The 20,844-nt window shown below is 49.0% G+C and overlaps 1 protein-coding gene across 1 annotated transcript in view; it reads right to left on the bottom strand.

Moving 5' to 3' along the window:
* LOC140108795 (receptor-type tyrosine-protein phosphatase O-like) overlaps positions 1–3,780 on the bottom strand; it is a gene marked incomplete at its 5' end in the record, with an annotated part of 85,161 nt that extends 81,381 nt beyond the window's left edge. Inside the window, one exon of the mRNA XM_072131961.1 lies at positions 3,718–3,780. Coding sequence (XP_071988062.1) covers positions 3,718–3,780 — 63 coding nt within the window. The remainder of the gene's footprint in view (positions 1–3,717) is intronic.
* Between the last annotated feature and the right edge of the window lie 17,064 nt (positions 3,781–20,844).

Raw genomic sequence — 20,844 nt, forward strand, 5'->3', positions numbered from 1 at the left:
TAAGCTCTTGTGTCCCCCCTCATCCTCATAGACTGTAAGCTCTTGTGTCACCCCTCATCCTCAAGGACTGTAAGCTCTTGTGTCCCCCCCTCATCCTCACAGACTGTAATCTCTTGTGTCCCCCCCTCATCCTCACAGACTGTAAGCTCTTGTGTCACCCCCTCATCCTCATAGACTGTAAGCTCTTGTGTCACCCCCTCATCCTCATAGACTGTAAGCTCTTGTGTCCTCCTCATCCTCATAGACTGTAAGCTCTTGTGTCACCCCTCATCCTTATAGACTGTAAGCTCTTGTGTCACCCCTCATCCTCATAGACTGTAAGCTCTTGTGTCCCCTGTCATCCTTATAGACTGTAAGCTCTTGTGTCCCCCCTCATCCTCATAGACTGTAAGCTCTTGTGTCCTCCGCTCATCCCCATAGACTGTAAGCTCTTGTGTCCCCCTCATCCTCATAGACTGTAAGCTATTGTGTCCCCCCTCATCCTCATAGACTGTAAGCTCTTGTGTCACCCCCTCATCCTCATAGACTGTAAGCTCTTGTGTCACCCCCTCATCCTCATAGATTGTAAGCTCTTGTGTCCCCCCTCATCCTCATAGACTGTAAGCTCTTGTGTCCCCCCTCATCCTCATAGACTGTAAGCTTTTGTGTCACCCCTCATCCTCATAGACTGTAAGCTCTTGTGTCCCCCCTCATCCTCATAGACTGTAAGCTCTTGTGTCCCCCCTCATCCTCATAGACTGTAAGCTCTTGTGTCACCCCCTCATCCTCATAGAGTGTAAGCTCTTGTGTCCCCCCTTCCTTCTTGTGTCACCCATCATCCTCATAGACTGTAAGCTCTTGTGTCACCCCCTCATCCTCATAGACTGTAAGCTCGTGTCACCCCTCATCCTCATAGACTGTAAGCTCTTGTGTCCCCCCTCATCCTCATAGAGTGTAAGCTCTTGTGTCCCCCCTCATCCTCATAGAGTGTAAGCTCTTGTGTCCTCCCCTCATCCTCATAGACTGTAAGCTCTTGTGTCACCCCTCATCCTTATAAACTGTAAGCTCCTGTGTCACCCCTCATCCTCATAGACTGTAAGCTCTTGTGTCCCCTGTCATCCTCATAGACTGTAAGCTCTTGTGCCACCCCCTCATCCTCATAGACTGTAAGCTCTTGTGTCCCCCCTCATCCTCATAGGCTGTAAGCTCTTGTGTCCTCCTTATCCTCATAGACTGTAAGCTCTTGTGTCACCCCCTCATCCTCATAGACTGTAAGCTCGTGTCACCCCTCATCCTCATAGACTGTAAGCTCTTGTGTCCCCCCTCATCCTCATAGAGTGTAAGCTCTTGTGTCCCCCCTCATCCTCATAGAGTGTAAGCTCTTGTGTCCTCCCCTCATCCTCATAGACTGTAAGCTCTTGTGTCACCCCTCATCCTTATAAACTGTAAGCTCCTGTGTCACCCCTCATCCTCATAGACTGTAAGCTCTTGTGTCCCCTGTCATCCTCATAGACTGTAAGCTCTTGTGCCACCCCCTCATCCTCATAGACTGTAAGCTCTTGTGTCCCCCCTCATCCTCATAGACTGTAAGCTCTTGTGTCATCCCCTCATCCTCATAGACTGTAAGCTCTTGTGTCACCCCTCATCCTCATAGACTGTAAGCTCTTGTGTCACCCCCTCATCCTCATAGACTGTAAGCTCTTGTGTCACCCCCTCATCCTCATAGACTGTAAGCTCTTGTGTCCCCCCTCATCCTCATAGACTGTAAGCTCTTGTGTCCCCCCTCATCCTCATAGACTGTAAGGTCTTGTGTCCCCCTCATCCTCATAGACTGTAAGCTCTTGTGTCCTCCCCTCATCCTCATAGACTGTAAGCTCTTGTGTCACCCCCTCATCCTCATAGGCTGTAAGCTCTTGTGTCCTCCTCATCCTCATAGACTGTAAGCTCTTGTGTCACCCCCTCATCCTCATAGACTGTAAGCTCTTGTGTCACCCCCTCATCCTCATAGACTGTAAGCTCTTGTGTCACCCCCTCATCCTCATAGACTGTAAGCTCTTGTGTCACCCCCTCATCCTCATAGACTGTAAGCTCTTGTGTCACCCCCTCATCCTCATAGACTGTAAGCTCTTGTGTCACCCCCTCATCCTCATAGGCTGTAAGCTCTTGTGTCCTCCTCATCCTCATAGACTGTAAGCTCTTGTGTCACCCCCTCATCCTCATAGACTGTAAGCTCTTGTGTCCCCCCTCATCCTCATAGAGTGTAAGCTCTTGTGTCCCCCCTCATCCTCATAGAGTGTAAGCTCTTGTGTCCTCCCCTCATCCTCATAGACTGTAAGCTCTTGTGTCACCCCTCATCCTTATAAACTGTAAGCTCCTGTGTCACCCCTCATCCTCATAGACTGTAAGCTCTTGTGTCCCCTGTCATCCTCATAGACTGTAAGCTCTTGTGCCACCCCCTCATCCTCATAGACTGTAAGCTCTTGTGTCCCCCCTCATCCTCATAGACTGTAAGCTCTTGTGTCATCCCCTCATCCTCATAGACTGTAAGCTCTTGTGTCACCCCTCATCCTCATAGACTGTAAGCTCTTGTGTCACCCCCTCATCCTCATAGACTGTAAGCTCTTGTGTCACCCCCTCATCCTCATAGACTGTAAGCTCTTGTGTCCCCCCTCATCCTCATAGACTGTAAGCTCTTGTGTCCCCCCTCATCCTCATAGACTGTAAGGTCTTGTGTCCCCCTCATCCTCATAGACTGTAAGCTCTTGTGTCCTCCCCTCATCCTCATAGACTGTAAGCTCTTGTGTCACCCCCTCATCCTCATAGGCTGTAAGCTCTTGTGTCCTCCTTATCCTCATAGACTGTAAGCTCTTGTGTCACCCCCTCATCCTCATAGACTGTAAGCTCTTGTGTCACCCCCTCATCCTCATAGACTGTAAGCTCTTGTGTCACCCCCTCATCCTCATAGACTGTAAGCTCTTGTGTCACCCCCTCATCCTCATAGACTGTAAGCTCTTGTGTCACCCCCTCATCCTCATAGACTGTAAGCTCTTGTGTCACCCCCTCATCCTCATAGGCTGTAAGCTCTTGTGTCCTCCTCATCCTCATAGACTGTAAGCTCTTGTGTCACCCCCTCATCCTCATAGACTGTAAGCTCTTGTGTCACCCCCTCATCCTCATAGACTGTAAGCTCTTGTGTCCCCCCTCATCCTCATAGACTGTAAGCTCTTGTGTCACCCCCTCATCCTCATAGACTGTAAGCTCTTGTGTCACCCCCTCATCCTCATAGACTGTAAGCTCTTGTGTCACCCCCTCATCCTCATAGGCTGTAAGCTCTTGTGTCCTCCTCATCCTCATAGACTGTAAGCTCTTGTGTCACCCCCTCATCCTCATAGACTGTAAGCTCTTGTGTCACCCCCTCATCCTCATAGACTGTAAGCTCTTGTGTCACCCCCTCATCCTCATAGACTGTAAGCTCTTGTGTCACCCCCTCATCCTCATAGGCTGTAAGCTCTTGTGTCACCCCCTCATCCTCATAGACTGATCCCTTGAAGGGTCTCTTGGTTTCATCTTACTAATGCGCCGTTCTGAGGATGACCCGGAAGTTCTGTTCAGGTCCGTGAGGAGAGGAGAGAGATGACGGACATGGAGAAATACAACTAACGCATTGTCCTAATCCACAGAGGGGAGTGGTTGTGGTGTCATCAGGGCGGGGCTTGGGTGTCTGGGGGGCGGACTGACCTAGCGGGGCACTGCTGCTCCAGACACACACTGCTACCTCTCTGGTAAAAGATTCTGGTAACACTAAAAAAGAAAGAGAAAGTCTCTTCAGGGTAAATGATGAGTGCGCCCCCTGCAGACCCAGGGAGGGACTACACCAAACTGCCGTCAGGAGAGAGCACAGCAGTGTGAGGACAGGACAGTGCTCGCTGGAACCCCAATTACCCCAATACTCACCACAATACTCACCACAATACTCACCCCAACACTCACCTCAATACTCACCCCAACACTCACCCCAACACTCACCACAACACTCACCCCAACACTCAGCCCAACACTCAGCCCAACACTCAGCCCAACACTCACCCCAATACTCACCCCAATACTCACCCCAATACTCACCCCAACACTCACCCCAACACTCACCCCAACACTCACCACAATACTCACCCCAATACTCACCGCAACAATCACCCCAACACTCACCCCAACACTCACCACAATACTCAGCCCAACACTCAGCCCAACACTCACCCCAATACTCACCACAATACTCACCCCAACACTCAGCCCAACACTCAGCCCAACACTCAGCCCAACACTCAGCCCAACACTCAGCCCAACACTCAGCCCAACACTCAGCCCAACACTCAGCCCAACACTCACCCCAACACTCACCCCAACATTCAGCCCAACACTCACCCCAACACTCACCTCAACACTCACCCCAACACTCACCCCAACACTCACCACAACACTCACCCCAACACTCAGCCCAACACTCAGCCCAACACTCAGCCCAACACTCAGCCCAACACTCAGCCCAACACTCACCCCAATACTCACCCCAATACTCACCCCAATACTCACCCCAACACTCACCCCAACACTCACCCCAACACTCACCGCAACACTCACCCCAATACTCACCGCAACAATCACCCCAACACTCACCCCAACACTCACCACAATACTCAGCCCAACACTCAGCCCAACACTCAGCCCAACACTCAGCCCAACACTCAGCCCAACACTCAGCCCAACACTCACCTCAATACTCACCCCAACACTCACCCCAACACTCACCCCAACACTCACCTCAATACTCACCCCAACACTCACCCCAACACTCACCCCAACACTCACCCCAATACTCACCACAATACTCACCACAATACTCACCCCAACACTCACCTCAATACTCACCCCAACACTCACCCCAACACTGAGCCCAAAACTCACCCCAACACTCACCTCAATACTCACCGCAATACTCACCCCAACACTCACCCCAACACTCACCCCAACACTCACCTCAACACTCACCCCAACACTCACCCCAACACTCACCCCAACACTCACCCCAACACTCACCCCAACACTCACCCCAACACTCACCCCAACACTCACCACAATACTCACCACAATACTCAGCCCTACACTCACCCCAATACTCACCCCAACAATCACCCCAACACTCACCCCAATACTCACCACAATACTCACCACAATACTCACCCCAACACTCACCCCAATACTCAGCCCAACACTCAGCCCAACACTCACCACAATATTCACCACAATACTCACCCCAACACTCAGCCCAACACTCAGCCCAACACTCACCACAATACTCAGCCCAACACTCAGCCCAACACTCAGCCCAACACTCAGCCCAACACTCAGCCCAACACTCAGCCCAACACTCAGCCCAACACTCAGCCCAACACTCAGCCCAATACTCAGCCCAACACTCAGCCCAACACTCAGCCCAACACTCAGCCCAACACTCAGCCCAACACTCAGCCCAACACTCAGCCCAACACTCAGCCCAACACTCAGCCCAACACTCAGCCCAACACTCACCACAATACTCACCCCAACACTCAGCCCAACACTCAGCCCAACACTCAGCCCAACACTCAGCCCAACACTCAGCCCAACACTCAGCCCAACACTCAGCCCAACACTCAGCCCAATATTCACCACAATACTCACCACAATACTCACCCCAACACTCAGCCCAACACTCACCCCAACAATCACCCCAATACTCACCCCAAACCCCCCCCCAATACTCACCCCAATACTCAGCCCAACACTCACCCCAACACTCACCCCAACACTCAGCCCAACACTCACCCCAATACTCACCCCAACACTCAGCCCAATACTCAGCCCAACACTCACCCCAATACTCACCCCAACACTCACCCCAATACTCACCCCAATACTCACCACAATACTCACCCCAATACTCACCTCAACTACCCCAATACTCACCCCAATACTCAACCTCACTACTACACGGTGATTGATACTTATCCCCCCCCCCCCCCATCACTTCATAGCACTTCTGTTACTGTAACACTACTACACGGTGATTGATACTTATCCCCCCCCCCCCATCACTTCATAGCACTTCTGTTACTGTAACACTACTACACGGTGATTGATACTTATTCCCCCCCCCCCCCCTCACTTCATAGCACTTCTGTTACTGTAACACTACTACACGGTGATTGATACTTATCCCCCCCCCCCCCCATCACTTCATAGCACTTCTGTTACTGTAACACTACTACACGGTGATTGATACTTATCCCCCCCCCCCCCCCCCCATCGTTTCATAGCACTTCTGTTACTGTAACACTACTACACGGTGATTGATACTTATCCCCCCCCCCCCCATCGCTTCATAGCACTTCTGTTACTGTAACACTACTACACGGGGATTGATACTTATCCCCCCCCCCCCCCCCCCCATCACTTCATAGCACTTCTGTTACTGTAACACTACTACACGGTGATTGATACTTATCCCCCCCCCCATCACTTCATAGCACTTCTGTTACTGTAACACTACTACACGGTGATTGATACTTATCCCCCCCCCCCCCCCATCGCTTCATAGCACTTCTGTTACTGTAACACTACTACACGGTGATTGATACTTATCCCCCCCCCCCATCACTTCATAGCACTTCTGTTACTGTAACACTACTACACGGTGATTGATACTTATCCCCCCCCCATCGCTTCATAGCACTTCTGTTACTGTAACACTACTACACGGTGATTGATACTTATCCCCCCCCCCCCATCGCTTCATAGCACTTCTGTTACTGTAACACTACTACACGGTGATTGATACTTATCCCCCCCCCCATCGCTTCATAGCACTTCTGTTACTGTAACACTACTACACGGTGATTGATACTTATCCCCCCCCCCCCCATCGCTTCATAGCACTTCTGTTACTGTAACACTACTACACGGTGATTGATACTTATCCCCCCCCCCCATCACTTCATAGCACTTCTGTTACTGTAACACTACTACACGGTGATTGATACTTATCCCCCCCCCATCGCTTCATAGCACTTCTGTTACTGTAACACTACTACACGGTGATTGATACTTATCCCCCCCCCCCCCCATCGCTTCATAGCACTTCTGTTACTGTAACACTACTACACGGTGATTGATACTTATCCCCCCCCCCCCCCCATCACTTCATAGCACTTCTGTTACTGTAACACTACTACACGGTGATTGATACTTATCCCCCCCCCCCCATCACTTCATAGCACTTCTGTTACTGTAACACTACTACACGGTGATTGATACTTATCCCCCCCCCCATCACTTCATAGCACTTCTGTTACTGTAACACTACTACACGGTGATTGATACTTATCCCCCCCCCCCCCCATCGCTTCATAGCACTTCTGTTACTGTAACACTACTACACGGTGATTGATACTTATCCCCCCCCCCATCGCTTCATAGCACTTCTGTTACTGTAACACTACTACACGGTGATTGGTACTTATCCCCCCCCCCCCATCGCTTCATAGCACTTCTGTTACTGTAACACTACTACACGGTGATTGATACTTATCCCCCCCCCCCCCATCACTTCATAGCACTTCTGTTACTGTAACACTACTACACGGTGATTGGTACTTATCCCCCCCCCCCCCCATCGCCTCATAGCACTTCTGTTACTGTAACACTACTACACGGTGATTGGTACTTATCCCCCCCCCCCCCCCATCGCTTCATAGCACTTCTGTTACTGTAACACTACTACACGGTGATTGATACTTATCCCCCCCCCCATCACTTCATAGCACTTCTGTTACTGTAACACTACTACACGGTGATTGATACTTATCCCCCCCCCCCCCATCGCTTCATAGCACTTCTGTTACTGTAACACTACTACACGGTGATTGATACTTATCCCCCCCCCCATCACTTCATAGCACTTCTGTTACTGTAACACTACTACACGGGGATTGATACTTATCCCCCCCCCCCCCCATCACTTCATAGCACTTCTGTTACTGTAACACTACTGCACGGTGATTGATACTTATCCCCCCCCCCATCACTTCATAGCACTTCTGTTACTGTAACACTACTACACGGTGATTGATACTTATCCCCCCCCCCACCATCGCTTCATAGCACTTCTGTTACTGTAACACTACTACACGGTGATTGATACTTATCCCCCCCCCCCCCATCGCTTCATAGCACTTCTGTTACTGTAACACTACTACACGGTGATTGATACTTATCCCCCCCCTCCCATCACTTCATAGCACTTCTGTTACTGTAACACTACTACACGGTGATTGATACTTATCCCCCCCCCCCATCGCTTCATAGCACTTCTGTTACTGTAACACTACTACACGGTGATTGATACTTATCCCCCCCCCACCATCGCTTCATAGCACTTCTGTTACTGTAACACTACTACACGGTGATTGATACTTATCCCCCCCCCCCCATCACTTCATAGCACTTCTGTTACTGTAACACTACTACACGGTGATTGATACTTATCCCCCCCCCCATTACTTCATAGCACTTCTGTTACTGTAACACTACTACACGGTGATTGATACTTATCCCCCCCCCCACCATCGCTTCATAGCACTTCTGTTACTGTAACACTACTACACGGTGATTGATACTTATCCCCCCCCCCCCATCACTTCATAGCACTTCTGTTACTGTAACACTACTACACGGTGATTGATACTTATCCCCCCCCCCCCATCGCTTCATAGCACTTCTGTTACTGTAACACTACTACACGGTGATTGATACTTATCCCCCCCCTCCCATCACTTCATAGCACTTCTGTTACTGTAACACTACTACACGGTGATTGATACTTATCCCCCCCCCCCCATCGCTTCATAGCACTTCTGTTACTGTAACACTACTACACGGTGATTGATACTTATCCCCCCCCCCCCCCCCCCCATCACTTCATAGCACTTCTGTTACTGTAACACTACTACACGGTGATTGATACTTATCCCCCCCCCATCGCTTCATAGCACTTCTGTTACTGTAACACTACTACACGGTGATTGATACTTATCCCCCCCCCCCCCCATCGCTTCATAGCACTTCTGTTACTGTAACACTACTACACGGTGATTGATACTTATCCCCCCCCCCCCATCGCTTCATAGCACTTCTGTTACTGTAACACTACTACACGGTGATTGATACTTATCCCCCCCCCATCGCTTCATAGCACTTCTGTTACTGTAACACTACTACACGGTGATTGATACTTATCCCCCCCCCCCCATCACTTCATAGCACTTCTGTTACTGTAACACTACTACACGGTGATTGATACTTATCCCCCCCCCATCGCTTCATAGCACTTCTGTTACTGTAACACTACTACACGGTGATTGATACTTATCCCCCCCCATCGCTTCATAGCACTTCTGTTACTGTAACACTACTACACGGTGATTGATACTTATCCCCCCCCCCCCCATCACTTCATAGCACTTCTGTTACTGTAACACTACTACACTATGATTGATACTTATCCCCCCCCCCCCCCCATCACTTCATAGCACTTCTGTTACTGTAACACTACTACACGGTGATTGATACTTATCCCCCCCCCCCCCCATCGCTTCATAGCACTTCTGTTACTGTAACACTACTACACGGTGATTGATACCTATCCCCCCCCCCCCCCCCCCCCCATCACTTCATAGCACTTCTTTTACTGTAACATTACTACACGGTGATTGATACTTATCCCCCCCCATCGCTTCATAGCACTTCTGTTACTGTAACACTACTACACGGTGATTGATACTTATCCCCCCCCCCATCACTTCATAGCACTTCTGTTACTGTAACACTACTACACGGTGATTGATACTTATCCCCCCCCCCCCCCATCGCTTCAAAGCACTTCTGTTACTGTAACACTACTACACGGTGATTGATACTTATCCCCCCCCCCCCCCATCACTTCATAGCACTTCTGTTACTGTAACACTACTACACGGTGATTGATACTTATCCCCCCCCCCCCATCACTTCATAGCACTTCTGTTACTGTAACACTACTACACGGTGATTGATACTTATCCCCCCCCCCCCCCCATCACTTCATAGCACTTCTGTTACTGTAACACTACTACACGGTGATTGATACTTATCCCCCCCCCCCCCCATCGCCTCATAGCACTTCTGTTACTGTAACACTACTACACGGTGATTGATACCTATCCCCCCCCCCCCCCATCACTTCATAGCACTTCTGTTACTGTAACACTACTACACGGTGATTGATACTTATCCCCCCCCCCCCCCATCACTTCATAGCACTTCTGTTACTGTAACACTACTACACGGTGATTGATACCTATCCCCCCCCCCCCCATCACTTCATAGCACTTCTGTTACTGTAACACTACTACACGGTGATTGATACTTATCCCCCCCCCCCCCATCACTTCATAGCACTTCTGTTACTGTAACACTACTACACGGTGATTGATACTTATCCCCCCCCCATCGCTTCATAGCACTTCTGTTACTGTAACACTACTACACGGTGATTGATACTTATCCCCCCCCCCCCATCGCTTCATAGCACTTCTGTTACTGTAACACTACTACACGGTGATTGATACTTATCCCCCCCCCCATCACTTCATAGCACTTCTGTTACTGTAACACTACTACACGGTGATTGATACTTATCCCCCCCCCCCCCCATCACTTCATAGCACTTCTGTTACTGTAACACTACTACACGGTGATTGATACTTATCCCCCCCCCCCCCCATCACTTCATAGCACTTCTGTTACTGTAACACTACTACACGGTGATTGATACTTATCCCCCCCCCCCCCCCATCACTTCATAGCACTTCTGTTACTGTAACACTACTACACGGTGATTGATACTTATCCCCCCCCCCCCATCGCTTCATAGCACTTCTGTTACTGTAACACTACTACACGGTGATTGATACCTATCCCCCCCCCCCCCCCCATCACTTCATAGCACTTCTGTTACTGTAACACTACTACACGGTGATTGATACTTATCCCCCCCCCATCGCTTCATAGCACTTCTGTTACTGTAACACTACTACACGGTGATTGATACTTATCCCCCCCCCCCCCCATCACTTCATAGCACTTCTGTTACAGTAACACTACTACACGGTGATTGATACTTATCCCCCCCCCCCCCCCCATCACTTCATAGCACTTCTGTTACTGTAACACTACTACACGGTGATTGATACTTATCCCCCCCCCCCCCCCCATCGCTTCATAGCACTTCTGTTACTGTAACACTACTACACGGTGATTGATACTTATCCCCCCCCCATCACTTCATAGCACTTCTGTTACTGTAACACTACTACACGGTGATTGATACTTATCCCCCCCCCCCCCATCACTTCATAGCACTTCTGTTACTGTAACACTACTACACTGTGATTGATACTTATCCCCCCCCCCATCACTTCATAGCACTTCTGTTACTGTAACACTACTACACGGTGATTGATACTTATCCCCCCCCCCCCCATCGCTTCATAGCACTTCTGTTACTGTAACACTACTACACGGTGATTGATACTTATCCCCCCCCCCCCCCCATCGCTTCATAGCACTTCTGTTACTGTAACACTACTACACGGTGATTGATACTTATCCCCCCCCCCCCCCCATCGCTTCATAGCACTTCTGTTACTGTAACACTACTACACGGTGATTGATACTTATCCCCCCCCCCCCCATCACTTCATAGCACTTCTGTTACTGTAACACTACTACACGGTGATTGATACTTATCCCCCCCCCATCGCTTCATAGCACTTCTGTTACTTTAACACTACTACACGGTGATTGATACTTATCCCCCCCCCCCCCATCGCTTCATAGCACTTCTGTTACTGTAACACTACTACACGGTGATTGATACTTATCCCCCCCCCCCCATCACTTCATAGCACTTCTGTTACTGTAACACTACTACACGGTGATTGATACTTATCCCCCCCCCATCGCTTCATAGCACTTCTGTTACTTTAACACTACTACACGGTGATTGATACTTATCCCCCCCCCCCCCCATCGCTTCATAGCACTTCTGTTACTGTAACACTACTACACGGTGATTGGTACTTATCCCCCCCCCCATCACTTCATAGCACTTCTGTTACTGTAACACTACTACACGGTGATTGATACTTATTCCCCCCCCCCCCATCACTTCATAGCACTTCTGTTACTGTAACACTACTACACGGTGATTGATACTTATCCCCCCCCCCATCACTTCATAGCACTTCTGTTACTGTAACACTACTACACGGTGATTGATACTTATCCCCCCCCCCCCCCATCACTTCATAGCACTTCTGTTACTGTAACACTACTACACGGTGATTGATACTTATCCCCCCCCCCCCATCACTTCATAGCACTTCTGTTACTGTAACACTACTACACGGTGATTGATACTTATCCCCCCCCCCATCACTTCATAGCACTTCTGTTACTGTAACACTACTACACGGTGATTGATACTTATCCCCCCCCCCCCATCACTTCATAGCACTTCTGTTACTGTAACACTACTACACGGTGATTGATACTTATCCCCCCCCCCCCCATCGCTTCATAGCACTTCTGTTACTGTAACACTACTACACGGTGATTGATACTTATCCCCCCCCCCATCGCTTCATAGCACTTCTGTTACTGTAACACTACTACACGGTGATTGATACTTATCCCCCCCCCCCATCACTTCATAGCACTTCTGTTACTGTAACACTACTACACGGTGATTGATACTTATCCCCCCCCCCCCATCACTTCATAGCACTTCTGTTACTGTAACACTACTACACGGGGATTGATACTTATCCCCCCCCCCCCATCACTTCATAGCACTTCTGTTACTGTTACACTACTACACGGTGATTGATACTTATCCCCCCCCCATCGCTTCATAGCACTTCTGTTACTGTAACACTACTACACGGTGATTGATACTTATCCCCCCCCCCCCCATCGCTTCATAGCACTTCTGTTACTGTAACACTACTACACGGTGATTGATACTTATCCCCCCCCCCCATCACTTCATAGCACTTCTGTTACTGTAACACTACTACACGGTGATTGATACTTATCCCCCCCCCATCGCTTCATAGCACTTCTGTTACTGTAACACTACTACACGGTGATTGATACTTATCCCCCCCCCCCCCCATCGCTTCATAGCACTTCTGTTACTGTAACACTACTACACGGTGATTGATACTTATCCCCCCCCCCCATCACTTCATAGCACTTCTGTTACTGTAACACTACTACACGGTGATTGATACTTATCCCCCCCCCCCATCACTTCATAGCACTTCTGTTACTGTAACACTACTACACGGTGATTAATACTTATCCCCCCCACCATCGCTTCATAGCACTTCTGTTACTGTAACACTACTACACGGGGATTGATACTTATCCCCCCCCCCACCACCATCACTTCATAGCACTTCTGTTACTGTAACACTACTACACGGTGATTGATACTTATCCCCCCCCCCATCACTTCATAGCACTTCTGTTACTGTAACACTACTACACGGTGATTGATACTTATCCCCCCCCCCCCCATCACTTCATAGCACTTCTGTTACTGTAACACTACTACACGGTGATTGATACTTATCCCCCCCCCCATCGCTTCATAGCACTTCTGTTACTGTAACACTACTACACGGGGATTGATACTTATCCCCCCCCCACCCCCATCACTTCATAGCACTTCTGTTACTGTAACACTACTACACGGTGATTGATACTTATCCCCCCCCCCCCATCACTTCATTGCACTTCTGTTACTGTAACACTACTACACGGTGATTGATACTTATCCCCCCCCCCCCATCACTTCATAGCACTTCTGTTACTGTAACACTACTACACGGTGATTGATACTTATCCCCCCCCCCCCCCATCGCTTCATAGCACTTCTGTTACTGTAACACTACTACACGGTGATTGATACTTATCCCCCCCCCCATCACTTCATTGCACTTCTGTTACTGTAACACTACTACACGGTGATTGATACTTATCCCCCCCCCCCCATCACTTCATAGCACTTCTGTTACTGTAACACTACTACACGGTGATTGATACTTATCCCCCCCCCCCCCCATCGCTTCATAGCACTTCTGTTACTGTAACACTACTACACGGTGATTGATACTTATCCCCCCCCCCCATCGCTTCATAGCACTTCTGTTACTGTAACACTACTACACGGTGATTGATACTTATCCCCCCCCCCCCATCACTTCATAGCACTTCTGTTACTGTAACACTACTACACGGTGATTGATACTTATCCCCCCCCCCCCCCCCCATCGCTTCATAGCACTTCTGTTACTGTAGCACTACTACACGGTGATTTATACTTATCCCCCCCCCCCCATCACTTCATAGCACTTCTGTTACTGTAACACTACTACACGGTGATTGATACTTATCCCCCCCCCCCCATCGCTTCATAGCACTTCTGTTACTGTAACACTACTACACGGTGATTGATACTTATCCCCCCCCCCCCCATCGCTTCATAGCACTTCTGTTACTGTAACACTACTACACGGTGATTGATACTTATCCCCCCCCCCATCGCTTCATAGCACTTCTGTTACTGTAACACTACTACACGGTGATTGATACTTATCCCCCCCCCCCCCCATCGCTTCATAGCACTTCTGTTACTGTAACACTACTACACGGTGATTGATACTTATCCCCCCCCCATCGCTTCATAGCACTTCTGTTACTGTAACACTACTACACGGTGATTGATACTTATCCCCCCCCCCCCCCCATCACTTCATAGCACTTCTGTTACTGTAACACTACTACACGGTGATTGATACTTATCCCCCCCCCCCCATCACTTCATAGCACTTCTGTTACTGTAACACTACTACACGGTGATTGATACTTATCCCCCCCCCCCCATCACTTCATAGCACTTCTGTTACTGTAACACTACTACACGGTGATTGATACTTATCCCCCCCCCCCATCGCTTCATAGCACTTCTGTTACTGTAACACTACTACACGGTGATTGATACTTATCCCCCCCCCCCCATCGCTTCATAGCACTTCTGTTACTGTAACACTACTACACGGTGATTGATACTTATCCCCCCCCCCCCATCACTTCATAGCACTTCTGTTACTGTAACACTACTACACGGTGATTGATACTTATCCCCCCCCCATCGCTTCATAGCACTTCTGTTACTGTAACACTACTACACGGTGATTGATACTTATCCCCCCCCCCCCCATCACTTCATAGCACTTCTGTTACTGTAACACTACTACACGGTGATTGATACTTATCCCCCCCCCCCATCGCTTCATAGCACTTCTGTTACTGTAACACTACTACACGGTGATTGATACTTATCCCCCCCCCCCCCATCGCTTCATAGCACTTCTGTTACTGTAACACTACTACACGGTGATTGATACTTATCCCCCCCCCCCCCCATCACTTCATAGCACTTCTGTTACTGTAACACTACTACACGGTGATTGATACTTATCCCCCCCCCCCCCCATCACTTCATAGCACTTCTGTTACTGTAACACTACTACACGGTGATTGATACTTATCCCCCCCCCCCCCCCCATCGCTTCATAGCACTTCTGTTACTGTAACACTACTACACGGTGATTGATACTTATCCCCCCCCCCCCATCGCTTCATAGCACTTCTGTTACTGTAACACTACTACACGGTGATTGATACTTATCCCCCCCCCCCCCATCACTTCATAGCACTTCTGTTACTGTAACACTACTACACGGTGATTGATACTTATCCCCCCCCCCCCCATCACTTCATAGCACTTCTGTTACTGTAACACTACTACACGGTGATTGATACTTATCCCCCCCCCCATCGCTTCATAGCACTTCTGTTACTGTAACACTACTACACGGTGATTGATACTTATCCCCCCCCCCCCCCCATCACTTCATAGCACTTCTGTTACTGTAACACTACTACACGGTGATTGATACTTATCCCCCCCCCCATCGCTTCATAGCACTTCTGTTACTGTAACACTACTACACGGTGATTGATACTTATCCCCCCCCCCCCATCACTTCATAGCACTTCTGTTACTGTAACACTACTACACGGTGATTGATACTTATCCCCCCCCCCCCCATCACTTCATAGCACTTCTGTTACTGTAACACTACTACACGGTGATTGATACTTATCCCCCCCCCCCCCATCGCTTCATAGCACTTCTGTTACTGTAACACTACTACACGGTGATTGATACTTATCCCCCCCCCCATCGCTTCATAGCACTTCTGTTACTGTAACACTACTACACGGTGATTGATACTTATCCCCCCCCCCCATCGCTTCATAGCACTTCTGTTACTGTAACACTACTACACGGTGATTGATACTTATCCCCCCCCCCATCACTTCATAGCACTTCTGTTACTGTAACACTACTACACGGTGATTGATACTTATCCCCCCCCCCCCCATCGCTTCATAGCACTTCTGTTACTGTAACACTACTACACGGTGATTGATACTTATCCCCCCCCCCCATCGCTTCATAGCACTTCTGTTACTGTAACACTACTACACGGTGATTGATACTTATCCCCCCCCCCATCACTTCATAGCACTTCTGTTACTGTAACACTACTACACGGTGATTGATACTTATCCCCCCCCCCATCAACTTCATAGCACTTCTGTTACTGTAACACTACTACACGGTGATTGATACTTATCCCCCCCCCCCCCCCATCGCTTCATAGCACTTCTGTTACTGTAACACTACTACACGGTGATTGATACTTATCCCCCCCCCCCCATCACTTCATAGCACTTCTGTTACTGTAACACTACTACACGGTGATTGATACTTATCCCCCCCCCCCCATCGCTTCATAGCACTTCTGTTACTGTAACACTACTACACGGTGATTGATACTTATCCCCCCCCCCCCCATCGCTTCATAGCACTTCTGTTACTGTAACACTACTACACGGTGATTGATACTTATCCCCCCCCCCATCACTTCATAGCACTTCTGTTACTGTAACACTACTACACGGTGATTGATACTTATCCCCCCCCCCCCATCACTTCATAGCACTTCTGTTACTGTAACACTACTACACGGTGATTGATACTTATCCCCCCCCCCCCCATCGCTTCATAGCACTTCTGTTACTGTAACACTACTACACGGTGATTGATACTTATCCCCCCCCCCCCATCACTTCATAGCACTTCTGTTACTGTAACACTACTACACGGTGATTGATACTTATCCCCCCCCCCCATCGCTTCATAGCACTTCTGTTACTGTAACACTACTACACGGTGATTTGATTACTTATCCCCCCCCCCCCCATCGCTTCATAGCACTTCTGTTACTGTAACACTACTACACGGTGATTGATACTTATCCCCCCCCCCCCATCACTTCATAGCACTTCTGTTACTGTAACACTACTACACGGTGATTGATACTTATCCCCCCCCCCCCCATCACTTCATAGCACTTCTGTTACTGTAACACTACTACACGGTGATTGATACTTATCCCCCCCCCCCCCCATCGCTTCATAGCACTTCTGTTACTGTAACACTACTACACGGTGATTGATACTTATCCCCCCCCCCCCATCACTTCATAGCACTTCTGTTACTGTAACACTACTACACGGTGATTGATACTTATCCCCCCCCCCCATCACTTCATAGCACTTCTGTTACTGTAACACTACTACACGGTGATTGATACTTATCCCCCCCCCCCCCCATCGCTTCATAGCACTTCTGTTACTGTAACACTACTACACGGTGATTGATACTTATCCCCCCCCCCCCATCGCTTCATAGCACTTCTGTTACTGTAACACTACTACACGGTGATTGATACTTATCCCCCCCCCCCCATCACTTCATAGCACTTCTGTTACTGTAACACTACTACACGGTGATTGATACTTATCCCCCCCCCATCACTTCATAGCCACTTCTGTTACTGTAACACTACTACACGGTGATTGATACTTATCCCCCCCCCCCATCACTTCATAGCACTTCTGTTACTGTAACACTACTACACGGTGATTGATACTTATCCCCCCCCCCCCCATCACTTCATAGCACTTCTGTTACTGTAACACTACTACACGGTGATTGATACTTATCCCCCCCCCCCCCATCACTTCATAGCACTTCTGTTACTGTAACACTACTACACGGTGATTGATACTTATCCCCCCCCCCCATCGCTTCATAGCACTTCTGTTACTGTAACACTACTACACGGTGATTGATACTTATCCCCCCCCCCCATCGCTTCATAGCACTTCTGTTACTGTAACACTACTACACGGTGATTGATACTTATCCCCCCCCCCACCCCATCACTTCATAGCACTTCTGTTACTGTAACACTACTACACGGTGATTGATACTTATCCCCCCCCCCCCCCATCGCTTCATAGCACTTCTGTTACTGTAACACTACTACACGGTGATTGATACTTATCCCCCCCCCCCCATCACTTCATAGCACTTCTGTTACTGTAACACTACTACACGGTGATTGATACTTATCCCCCCCCCCCATCACTTCATAGCACTTCTGTTACTGTAACACTACTACACGGTGATTGATACTTATCCCCCCCCCCCCCATCGCTTCATAGCACTTCTGTTACTGTAACACTACTACACGGTGATTGATACTTATCCCCCCCCCATCACTTCATAGCACTTCTGTTACTGTAACACTACTACACGGTGATTGATACTTATCCCCCCCCCCCATCACTTCATAGCACTTCTGTTACTGTAACACTACTACACGGTGATTGATACTTATCCCCCCCCCCCATCGCTTCATAGCACTTCTGTTACTGTAACACTACTACACGGTGATTGATACTTATCCCCCCCCCCCATCACTTCATAGCACTTCTGTTACTGTAACACTACTACACGGTGATTGATACTTATCCCCCCCCCCCCATCACTTCATAGCACTTCTGTTACTGTAACACTACTACACGGTGATTGATACTTATCCCCCCCCCCCCCATCGCCTTCATAGCACTTCTGTTACTGTAACACTACTACACGGTGATTGATACTTATCCCCCCCCCCCCCCATCGCTTCATAGCACTTCTGTTACTGTAACACTACTACACGGTGATTGATACTTATCCCCCCCCCCCATCGCTTCATAGCACTTCTGTTACTGTAACACTACTACACGGTGATTGATACTTATCCCCCCCCCATCACTTCATAGCACTTCTGTTACTGTAACACTACTACACGGTGATTGATACTTATCCCCCCCCCCCCCATCGCTTCATAGCACTTCTGTTACTGTAACACTACTACACGGTGATTGATACTTATCCCCCCCCCCCCCATCGCTTCATAGCACTTCTGTTACTGTAACACTACTACACGGTGATTGATACTTATCCCCCCCCCCATCACTTCATAGCACTTCTGTTACTGTAACACTACTACACGGTGATTGATACTTATCCCCCCCCCCCCATCACTTCATAGCACTTCTGTTACTGTAACACTACTACACGGTGATTGATACTTATCCCCCCCCCCCCATCACTTCATAGCACTTCTGTTACTGTAACACTACTACACGGTGATTGATACTTATCCCCCCCCCATCACTTCATAGCACTTCTGTTACTGTAACACTACTACACGGTGATTGATACTTATCCCCCCCCCCCCATCACTTCATAGCACTTCTGTTACTGTAACACTACTACACGGTGATTGATACTTATCCCCCCCCCCCCCCCATCACTTCATAGCACTTCTGTTACTGTAACACTACTACACGGTGATTGATACTTATCCCCCCCCCCCCCATCACTTCATAGCACTTCTGTTACTGTAACACTACTACACGGTGATTGATACTTATCCCCCCCCCCCCCCATCACTTCATAGCACTTCTGTTACTGTAACACTACTACACGGTGATTGATACTTATCCCCCCCCCCCCATCGCTTCATAGCACTTCTGTTACTGTAACACTACTACACGGTGATTGATACTTATCCCCCCCCCCCCCATCGCTTCATAGCACTTCTGTTACTGTAACACTACTACACGGTGATTGATACTTATCCCCCCCCCCCCATCACTTCATAGCACTTCTGTTACTGTAACACTACTACACGGTGATTGATACTTATCCCCCCCCCCCATCACTTCATAGCACTTCTGTTACTGTAACACTACTACACGGTGATTGATACTTATCCCCCCCCCCCCATCGCCTCATAGCACTTCTGTTACTGTAACACTACTACACGGTGATTGATACTTATCCCCCCCCCCCCATCACTTCATAGCACTTCTGTTACTGTAACACTACTACACGGTGATTGATACTTATCCCCCCCCCCCATCACTTCATAGCACTTCTGTTACTGTAACACTTACTACACGGTGATTGATACTTATCCCCCCCCCCCCCCATCGCCTCATAGCACTTCTGTTACTGTAACACTACTACACGGTGATTGATACTTATCCCCCCCCCCCCCATCACTTCATAGCACTTCTGTTACTGTAACACTACTACACGGTGATTGATACTTATCCCCCCCCCCCCATCACTTCATAGCACTTCTGTTACTGTAACATTACTACACGGTGATTGATACTTATCCC

Source organism: Engystomops pustulosus, unplaced genomic scaffold (genome assembly GCF_040894005.1).
Source record: "Engystomops pustulosus unplaced genomic scaffold, aEngPut4.maternal MAT_SCAFFOLD_183, whole genome shotgun sequence".
NCBI lineage: Eukaryota > Metazoa > Chordata > Amphibia > Anura > Leptodactylidae > Engystomops > Engystomops pustulosus.